This window comes from Aptenodytes patagonicus, chromosome 3 (genome assembly GCF_965638725.1).
Source record: "Aptenodytes patagonicus chromosome 3, bAptPat1.pri.cur, whole genome shotgun sequence".
NCBI classification, from domain to species: Eukaryota; Metazoa; Chordata; class Aves; order Sphenisciformes; family Spheniscidae; genus Aptenodytes; species Aptenodytes patagonicus.
Genome location: NC_134951.1, coordinates 29885649 through 29896415, shown reverse-complemented (window position 1 = coordinate 29896415; position 10767 = coordinate 29885649). Strand labels below are relative to the sequence as shown.

The 10767-nt window shown below is 47.9% G+C and overlaps 1 protein-coding gene across 1 annotated transcript; it reads right to left on the bottom strand.

The window, feature by feature from the left end:
• Positions 1-975: 975 nt before the first annotated feature.
• On the bottom strand, positions 976-9530 carry BAG2 (BAG cochaperone 2). Its single transcript, XM_076332983.1, has 3 exons — positions 9285-9530; positions 2883-2992; positions 976-1842 (listed from the first exon to the last, which is right to left on the bottom strand). The coding sequence occupies exons 1-3, from the start codon at positions 9437-9439 to the stop codon at positions 1442-1444; spliced, it is 666 nt and encodes a 221-aa protein (XP_076189098.1). The 5' UTR covers positions 9440-9530; the 3' UTR covers positions 976-1441.
• Between the last annotated feature and the right edge of the window lie 1237 nt (positions 9531-10767).

The following is a 10767-nucleotide window of genomic DNA, read 5'->3' as shown; positions in this document are numbered from 1 at the left end:
TGAAGTGTGAGAAAACTCACGTTTTTATAGTCATGTATTTTTAGGTCAGGGAAGTGCTTAACTACAATTAAGTGAAGCTCTTGAGAAAACTGCAGCTTTGACACTGGCTAGGTGGGGGTTTTACGTACTGTGCAGCTGCATCTTGTTCAGCTTCAGGAAGCTGGGTGGCCGTTTCATGCGGCTTCTGCTGCCGGCCCCCGCCATAACCATGGCAAACACCCGGGTGCTTCTGGCATCTCTGAGAAAAATGTCTCATGCTCGCAAATGTCCCGTTTCCAAGACTGGCTTATGCTGAAAAGTGGAGCAGAGCCTTATTTCATTGCTCAGGAGATAACGGGACCAAAAGTTCATTGTTTTTTCTTACACCTTCTTTGTCCCAGCTGTCTTATCCCTGCTGAGCCTTGTCTACTGTTGATTTGATTTTTGACAACAGATAGCACTTAAAAAAAATGAAAAACTTTAATCTGTTCTTTTGTTGATCTGTTACGTGTATGATGCCAGCTACGTTTAGCTATTTTGAGTTACTTTTAACAGCGCTACATGGTTGATAGCCAGTATGGAACTACAGTTTTAAAAAAAAAAAAAAAAAAAAAAAAAAGGTGTATTTTCCTGTGTCTTACGGGTAGCGTGAAAGAAAGTTTTAAGGATAGTATCGCTAGTTTTAAAGTTAGATTGTTCAGATCTGTGGGATCGTTGATGGATGTGGCATGTCAGCGTGCAGTCTTAAAGCATAGGAGAGGGTAGTGATGGCTGTATCGCGGACCTCCTGTGGGTCCGGTGACACAGGATTTAGGAAAGTGGAAGAAGGCAAACAGAAGCAGGAATTTTACAAATAAACCAGTAACTTAGGTCAAAATAAGTCAAATGTACATTATCAGTTACAAACAAGGTATCTGTCTCTTGAAAGTACAGTGATCTACTTATGAACAGTGCCAAATTATTAAAATTACAAATGGTAATGAGTAGGACAGTGTGTCATTTATGAAAATACAATATACAGTTTATTAATGTTTTTGATTTATTGCCACGATTTGCCTTTTTTCCCCAAAAGTCTAGTTTGCACAGTATGTATACAGCAGAGAAAAGCTGAAATCTCACTATATGACAAAACAACTTTAGTTTAAAAAAAACCCCAGGAGAATGGAGGAAAGGCTAGATTTTGACAGTTTCTGACAGTTCAGCAGAAGCACAATTACACTTTGCAATAGAGCGGTATCGACTCTACAGGAGAACTCCTGATAGCATTCTTATTGCCAAAAGAAAATGCCAATGCTACCAAAACCCACTAAATGCTCGCATCTCGCAATCAAAGATACTTTGGTGCGCGTGCATGCGTATATACGCGCGTGCTTGGACAGAGAATTTTTTTTCTTAGCTTCTGTGTGCTTTTTATGGCGGTCTGCTCATCCTGCGATTTGCCAGAAGTAGCCAGGAGGGTAGTTTAATCCTGTTTGCTGTTGCAAGACTGTCGAACAGATGATTTCTGGTGCTCCAGCAATGTGATTGACTTTTCAGAATTTTCTATGTTTCTGAGCAGAGTCTCTAGCCGCCTTTTGATTTTCTTCTGATCCTCAATGGCACATCCGATTACCACAGACTGAAATTTCTGATCGATGGGTCCTGCTGGCACGTCAGATGTGCACGCACCGTAAAGCGACATTAAGCGGATTTTGGCGTCTTCCAAGTCATCTAGAAGTTTATTGACAATTTCATCGATCATCTTCGTGGCATGCAGTAGGGATTCCTGCTGCTGGGCGTTTCGGATGGTTTCTACAGAAACCTCCACAGTGAGGGTTCGGCCCATCAGACGATTAGCAGTTAAATTAAGTTCTTCTCTCTCACCTAAATCGGAAACAAGAAAGTATTCTAGGTTACAGGTGAATACTTTCCTGTGCAAGTAGCATCATCCAGACAATCAAACTGCTACAACTTTGCAATAAACAAGGTGGTTTTTTTAAGTAAGTGACCATCAACAAGATTTCCAGGGGCCAGAAATGAGGTTTCTGCACTTGCCTAAGTAAGTCCTACTTACTTCACAGAAGCTAGCATCTTCTGCTTTGAAAAGAGGCAGTAAGCTCTACTAAAAATTCCGCAGTGCTTTTCCGCTGCTAACACAATGCTTGCTGTGTCACATTAAAGCAAAGCATACAATATTATCAGGAAACATTATTCATTAACAGAACAGGCACATTAAGGACCTTCTGTGCCACTCTGAGGGAGAGATTTAGACGGTACCTCAGAAGGCTATAAAGAGAAAACTGGTTTCTGATTACCAGAGGCAATTAAGGGGGCCATGAAAAAAAATGGTTTTCTATTTTCTGAAGACTTAGTTTTCTCCTAAAATATGGACACAACGTATTTGACATACAGGCCCTTGAAGAGCCAATAAACCAGCAGTGTAAAGCACCTAATACAAAACGTACAGATTTAGAGAATATAAAGTCATATATCACACAACCACAAGCATCTTAATCATCGGGTTCTTGCAGGCTGTACACTTAGTAGCACTCATGCCTGTCCAGTAGTCAAAGCCATTAAAGTGCTGGTTTTTCAACTCTGTTTCATCATCATCATCATTATGATCAACTTCTCTGCCTCAGCTGAGCTATATTAACCCTGATTTTGACAATAAATCAGTGAACTGAGTATGGGCTTTCACATACACAGTAGTGACATTCATGGTAGACCATCCTGCTGAACGGTCTGGGAATTTACACGGTCAAGAAGCAGCGGATCCCAGGGTAACGGCTGGCCCTTCAGTAACCGTAGCTGGCTCCAATGCCCGTGCCCTTACCAGCAGCAAGCAAACGGAGCTGCTCCCTAAGGCATGGGCTGTTTTGACTTCAGGTCAGTTGGGAGGGTACGGCAAAGCAGCTTCTCACCTTCGCTGATCTGCCTCATGTCCTGGCTGTTCTGTATATTGTGGATCATTTCTAGCAGGATTTCTTTCTCTTGTTCCATAGCAGATGCTGCGTCACGGAAAGCCTCTACCCTGAACATGGTTGAACCAAACAAAATGTTTAAATAATAAAATAGCTGTTCACCTATATAGCTGCCACAAACTGTTTTTTTAAACTTCAGCTTAAGAAGTACAGTCAGTTCTTAATTATCTGTGAGCCAGACTCTCTGATTTCATGACCTTCTGTATCTTAACTTCACTTGTCAAGACTCAATAGAATTTTAAAAAACAAACAAATATGGGAAAAAATAACAACAGTAATTCGATCAGACTTAAATCTTTTATTTCACTGACAGTGCCGTTCTATCCTACTCCGTGGTTAGTCTGGATATCCAGAGCCTGACGGTACTACAGCCCTGTAGCAGAAGTGCTGTAGCTAACTGGCAATTATTATCAGCTGCTTAACTAGAAGAGAAACAGACCGAGTCCCCATCGGGGAAATTGGGGGTGAAGGCTGCAGCTGCGGGGATGGAGGCAGCAAGGGGGCCTGGCTCCCCCGCTGCCCCCAGGCCAGCAGCACAGAACCCCTACGACCCACCTACAAAGCAACAAACGCACCGGAAAACTCAAACACTGCCTTGTAGCCGAACGACCCCTTTCATGAGGGAGAGAAACGGGCGAGAGGAACAAAGCTCACACGCTTTTATTAACGTGAGAAGGGCTTCACCCTGAGTGGCGTGCCTTGGTCGCTGGGAGAATATGCTGGACCGCCTGCCCTCATGGTCACTGGTGTTTTCCATGGAGCGACGCTCGCTGTGATTCACGTGGGGAGGAAGCTTCTGTGGGAGCAGCTCCTATTTCTGGGCTTGCAGGGAAGCACGAAACCCGGTTCCTCCCGAAACAGGACCCCTGCTCCAGTCCTGTTCACTGTGCTGAAACTCACACGGGATGCGGTGAGGGCGAGGGGAAAGCCCATCAGAAACTGCTCTCTCTGGTAACTATTTGGTCACAGCAAGCTGCGTGGTTGCGTGCCTGTAGTCTGCCCTCCTCGTGCCATAAGGTACAGGCTCATCTGGCCATGGGCGATGTGAAAATGCCGTACTAGAAATTTGAGTCTAGTTCCTTAATTCACGTCTTATTCCCCGCCATGGTTTTAGGGAGAGGGCTTTTGCATTCAGCCAAGTCATCTGGAAAAGCACATCTGGGAACTGTCGTCTTTGGAGAGTGGGGACAAGAGGGAAACATCCCCCTCCCTTGGCTTTGCCCTGGAGGCTTGAGGGTAGGGGCTTGTAGAGGACTTGCCCAGCTGTAACTCGCTGCAAGAGTTGTGCCAAAAAACGTCAACTCTGCATTCCCAGACCCCACAGAAAAGCAGAATATCACGTGAACCTGGCTGATGGATGCTCTCAACACACAGCTCAGGAGGTCTAGCTGCTGTAAGCAGCACGGGAATCCATCTATCCTGAAATGTTTATTAAACCTGGCCAGAAAAGAGGAAACAAACCAAAACGTTAAGTCTCTCAGATGCCCTGCGCTCTTCAACATTACTGGACGCTGCCCCGAGATGGTGGTGGCTCATCATCGCTGCTTCTATAGATAAGGGCTTGTCCGATGAGATAGGTATGGAGCTGCTGCTCCTTCCTCAAAGGCTGGCTGAGGGCAGGTAACTTTGGAAAAACAGCAGTAAGAGAAAAGAGGGCAAAAAACCACAGAACGGGAGCATCTGAGGATATAAATAGTCACACCTCACATGCAGCCTGCTCACGAAATGGTTAGTTTTACAAAATATTTAGCCTAATTTAGTCAGTGAAAGCACAAGCTTTGGGCCTTGCCTTTAATGTACATTCTGAGGAGGAGTGGGAAAAGTTAATGCAATGCAAATTCTTGCTGAGAACAAATACTTTTAATTATTATTTTGGACTGGTTAGTAAGAGCAATGAGGCAGGTGGAGTCATTTCACACTTCAGATGTCTGCACTTTGTAATTTAGGAAGTCTAGCAATATTTTCATAAATGCTTTGCCATGCCTTTTTAAAAAACTAGTTTTTTACAATTTAAGAAAATGCATTGTGGTCACTGGAAAGTTTAAAATTAAACTCTGGAAGTATAGAGTTTCAATTTTAATAGTTTGTAAATCAGATTCAGTATATCATTGTACTGACTTAAAAACTAAAGGTCTGCCTTCAGCGGATATATCAATCCGTGATTTCTACAGGCTTTGCTGGGCCCTATGAAGAATGTGGAAAAACTGCATTGTGGAGATGCATCCTGAATTGGTGCAATTCAAAAGAGAGTGCCTAAAACATCACTGCTTCCAAAAGCGCTGCTGGTACGTGAGGTAGGACCTAAAAGCCAAATTATCCGAATTAATGATTGTATACTGCAAAAAAACCCCATAATTTACCAACTAGAGCTTTGCTTGACATTATTTTACAGAAAGTCATATAACCAAATCTTGAGAACTATTTTATTTGCAATAATTGCTTCTTGGGAATTATTTTAACCAGTTTTTCAACTGCAATACAGAGTGCCGCACAGCTAAAATCCACTGGGATTTTAATTTTAGTGTATTTGCTTCCATAAACGGCAGTCAAATGAGTGCCTACCCTGGCACCGCGTAACGGCACATGAAGGAGGCACGCTGGCTCCTGCCACCGGGGCAAAGGGACAGGGAAGCAGCACGTCAGGACTCCCCCACCCCTCTGCTATCCCTTCTAAAAATTTCCATCTCGACCAATTAGGAGCAGTGTGACAGGACCAAATAACCCTAAAAAATAAACTCCCCGGCTTTCAGAGACCTCTCGAGGGCCGGGTGGAGGCACAGTGCGGTAACACAGCGTATGGGCAGCAAAGGCAGCACCTCGGCAGCCAGCCAGCGGGAGTTACACCCTCGAACAGACGGAGGGGGGAAACGGCCTGAGAAAGGCAAGACAGCGGAGCGGAGGAAATGGCCAACTGCTAGGGACCCGGATCGCGCGGAGGTCAGAACAACGGGATAGGATCGTTTCAGAACAGCACTCTGGGGGGGTGGAAACAAAAAACAAGGAAACCACTCACACCAGCCTCATGAAGATAGTTAGCGCTCCAGAGAAGATGCTGGGGGGGCTTTATCAAGGTGAGACACCCACCACAGCCTCAGGCTATTTCACCACCCCGGCTTGTACCGAGGCCTCCAGGCGCCTGCCCCCAGCGCTGGGGTGGGTCCCGCCAGCTCCTCCCGGCCCCCAGGCCACAGCCTGGGAGAGACCCCGGCCCCGGCAGGGACTGCACACCTTTCTCTCCTCACTCGCTGCAAGAGTGTCACGTCCACATCTCGCAGTCAGCTCTCGTAACTTCTTTCCTAAATGCGCTTTAACTTCACAGGTTTGTGTAAATCTTTACTTTCTTGGGGTGGGGGACAAAAAAAAAAAAAGACTGGAAGAGATAAACCTCTAGCAGAGGTAACTGCCATGGAGAAGGGTGGAGACACAGTCCAAGTCTCAAAAAGCCAACTAACCAAAGAATAGAAGGCGAAGAAAAGAGAACACAAAATAATACTCATATTTATGCCCAATTATCTCAATGCAGCAGTATGGTCTTTTTCCAATAGATGAAAACATACAATCATATTTTTACTGGGACTGTATTTGTCACTTTGAACATCAACTAAATATTTCCTCCATTACCTAAGACTAAAACAACATTCCTTACTTCTGATTTTCCCCGGTCCGAGAGCGATTAGCCGTGCAGCGCCTTTCTTTCCTACATAGCATTTACATGAGCAGAGCATTCCCCCGAGGAACAGGTGGACCAGCCTGCGCTTTTGTTTCCACACCAGCAACTCGATACCTGCTTGCTTATGACAGCTGCAACAACTCCGTCCTTTAAACTACTGACTGACTTAAATAGCTCACTACTAAAGCTTGTGCGCTGGAGGTGCAGATAAGTTTTCAAAGGAAATAAGAAACATCTGAAGACAGTGCAGCTTTTTCCCTGAAACGGAGCTGAGCGCACTGGACGGAGGCAAAGCGGGGGGGTCACCCCAGCATCCTCAGCTGCTTAGACTGAGTTTCCGTTCTCAGGTGAGCGGTCCCATGAACATACAAATGAATGGTGGGGGAATACAGCCGTTCCGAAGGAGAACAGGAGAAAAAGTACAAAAAAATTAAGATTTAAAAAAAAAAAAAAAGGGAAGAGTCTGACTTATCTCATGTATCATTACACCTAGGACTGCGCGTTCACTTAACACAACCACCAGAACACGGTGACTCATAAACAGAGACTCTGGTCCCGCTTCCAGCTGCTCCCGAGATGTCTTGGCATTTGCCAGCAGCCAGGGCAATATGAAGGTCCAAGCCCTTACAAGGGACAAACGTGCCACCTGCCCCCCTTGCTGCCCCTCCTGCGGGGCTCGCTCCCTGGCAGCCAAATTAATCCCCCTTTCCCGCTCAGTTTCCCTGCAAAAGAAAGTCCCTCCGCAAACACCTAGCAGGGAGGTACAAAAATACCCCGTCACTCTTGTGGTGGAAGGGAAGGGAGAAGAGGGAAAGCTGTTCAAACCAGAGCATTTCCGAAGGGACGAGGGTTGCCGTGGGGTTCGGCCAACCTTAAGCAACTTGAGAACTGAGGATTGTCAAAGGGTTTAACTAAAGGCTGTAGTTCACTTGGACAAATTTTCACTTATTGTATTTACAAGCAACATCTCGAGGGTCTATAGCTAAACTAAACTGGCTGGAGAAGGAAGAAGCGTGGAAGCTCTTCCTCCTGTCATTCAAATAACTTTGAAATGAGGCATGTTGATTAGTTGCGCACGGAAAAAAAAAAAAGACTTGAGTGACTTTAATCAAAGTAGTTTGACTCTTTTTTCGTAATTGTTCCGCGTTTAAAAATATGCTTGTTTGAAAGACCCACAGCAAACTGGCAAGTTTAACTTGGGGTTTAATTTCTGGTTAACTGAACTGTCTGCTTTGTTTCAGTCGCTCAGCAAATTGAAACACATTTTTGCATATTCTGCTGCTCATTTTGTCATTACGTATTGACGCGCTAGACCTGGATGTGAGCAGCGAGACTTGTTTGCAGACAGCGATTTTGTTTAGTCAAATTTAGAGAAGTCTGCGAAGGACTTCAAGGAGATTTAATCAAGCTAAGTGAAAGGCTAATATAATAGCTCATGAAGTCCACTCCTGAATAATGCAAACTAATGCAGGCAGAAAGGGGAAAACGCAACTCCTGTGTGCCACAGAGCCCTTTTAATTACAGGAAAGTCCTAGAAACATTCTGGGTGGTTCTGTGAAAGCTGCTGATCAATATGCAGCTGTAATGAAGGCAAGGGCGTGTTGAAACAGTACCGGCAGGAGGTGAATCAGTGGTACACCCATGGCACCTTGCGCATCCATCCACCTCAGGAAGGACACTGTGTAATTAGGCAGAGCTGCGAGGATGAGGAGGATGATTAAAGGCAAGGAATCGTCTCTCATGCGGCTGAACTGGGAAAAAAATCAGGTGGGATTATTTGGGGAACGTCAAGTAGCAGGAGGAGACAGGACGCGTCTTGGCGCAACAATGAAATACACATCGTATTTGCGATTACTTTGGAAAAACATACCTAAGCTGCAGAACACCATGCTGTTCACATCACAGTTACAGGACTTCGTACAGTTCAGAGAGGAGGTGGGCATAAACATGGGTAACAAGAACATCCATAGCTGAGCCAGTAAGTGCAAAGGGAGGTTTGGGAGACACGAAGCCTCACGTGCTGGCATTCAGCACTGCAGCTTAAAGGCTTGCAAGAGCCTCCAAGAGCCTGAACGACACCACATTTTATCCTCAGGTTTCCTGCAACTTCTTATAGAACACCTGCCCGACAGGTGCAGGACAGGGGCTATCGGGCTACAGAGCAGGACGACAGACACGACCCACCACGGGGCTTGTACACGTCGTCTTGTACTGCTGCCCTGGCACCACGAGCAACCCGCTATCCCCCGTTTGCTAAAGACCCTCCAAACCATAAATGGTAACAAATCCAAAAAAGCCTTTTGCGCTTTCGCTGAAAAGCGTCTGTTTTCATACATTCACATACATCTTCTTATCTTCATGAAATAGGCCATGCTATTTCACCTTAGAGCAGCAGCTGCCATTTTTAAACTTGCCTCTCACCGCCCCCCATGAAGGGGGATCTTTTTCCCTCGGTCACCTCAGGAAGCCTCACCCCAGCGCCGTTCCCCTCCCCTCCCGCCGTGGAAGGGCCCGCGCCCGCCGCCGGGCCGCTGTGAGGAGCCAGCGGCTCGGGGCGAGGCGGGTCCCCGGGCCCCGCAGCGCCCGGCCGCGGCCCCCTCCCCTCCGCCCGCCCGGGCCCGGCCCTGCCCGGCCGCAGCGGTGCGCTGTGCCGCCGCCGCCCGGGGCCCCACCTGAGCTCCAGCTGGTCCAGGTTCTCGAGCAGGCGGCTCGAGCGGTCCGCCATGGAGGTGGAGCGGTAGAAGCGGCCTCGGAGCTGCCCGCCGGACTGCTGCTGCTGCTGCTGCGCCCCCTCGCTGGCTTTGGCGCTGATCTTGGCCTGGGCCATAGCACCCGCCTGCTGCCGGCGGCGGATCCTCGCTGCGGCCGCTCCCTCCCCGCGTCCCGCAGGCGGCGGCGGCGGCCGAATGCCGGCGCCTCACTCATGGCCAAAGAAGGAACCCGCCCCGCCGCCTGCCCCCGCGGCCACCCCGCCTCCGCGCCGGGCCGCGGCCCCGCGGGCGCCGCCTCACGCAGCGCGCTGGGCCGCCTCGCGTGGCCTCGTCTGGCCTGGCCCGGCCCGGCCGGCCGCCCCGGGGCCGCGCCGCTGCCCCCGGCCGGCTGCGGGGCGGCTCAGCGGGACGACCCCGCCGGCAGGACAAGGCACCGCTTCCCTTGCAGCAGGAACATCGATTACGGCAGGCTGAATTCATCAGCGAGCCGGGGGTACAGAAGACACGCGGGGATTAAACCCGCTGGGGGACAGTTGTTCCGTGTTGTTAGCGACACCTGTGTCACCCTGTGTCCTGTCCCACGCGGGTGCCCGAGAGCAGCGCCCAGCCGCCACGCACCCCAACGCAGGGCGGCTGTGCGGTGCCTCTGCTTCTCCCCGTGAGCTTTCTGTGGCACAGATAGACCCCGAGCTGCCCCTGCCCCTGCCCCTAGTCCCCTTCGTGACAAAAGGAGCAAAACCTGGACCAGCCAAAAGCAGCATGAACTCTGTCTCTTGCTAAACCAGAAGCTAAGGGAGGAGTAAGGAGGTTTTCAGTTACCTATATTGGCCTCATTCGAGATGGTAGCTGTTGCCTTCCAGAACTATATATATGGTTAGTTCATTGGTTTGCTCTTTCATTAAAGAAAGTGAGAACCACTACCACCCAACTGTTTTTATATAAAGCTATCAAAAAAGCGAGCTACACAGCTGAAACTTCTGAAAATGCAAGAAATGGGAGGAGGAAAACAAGAAATGCTTTAAAAATCCAGAAGCCTGTTTGAGGGGAGAGAAGAGTTAGAGAAAAGTAAACCAGAGACAGCCCCTACTGTAAGCAGGACCTGAGCAGCATTCCTAAAAACAAGATACTTGAGATACTGCCACGGATAGCACGTCTTTCTGATGCCAACTGTAAGAGCCCACGACTACCTGCAGAAGAGAAGCCATTCTACCAACCCTTATTGTCCAAGGTAATACAGAAAAGCTCACTGGAAATAGAATTTAATGTTCTCTTTCTACGCCAAAAAGAAAAAAAATTATCTATTTCATGGTAGCCAAGGTAGTGGATCCACATCTAGTAATGACTTGTTCTGAAATCGTATTTAACTTGACTGTATGAAACGGTACCTTCTCCCTCGCAAGCACCCACCGTACCAACTTAGCAAACGACTCGCACAGAAATCTCT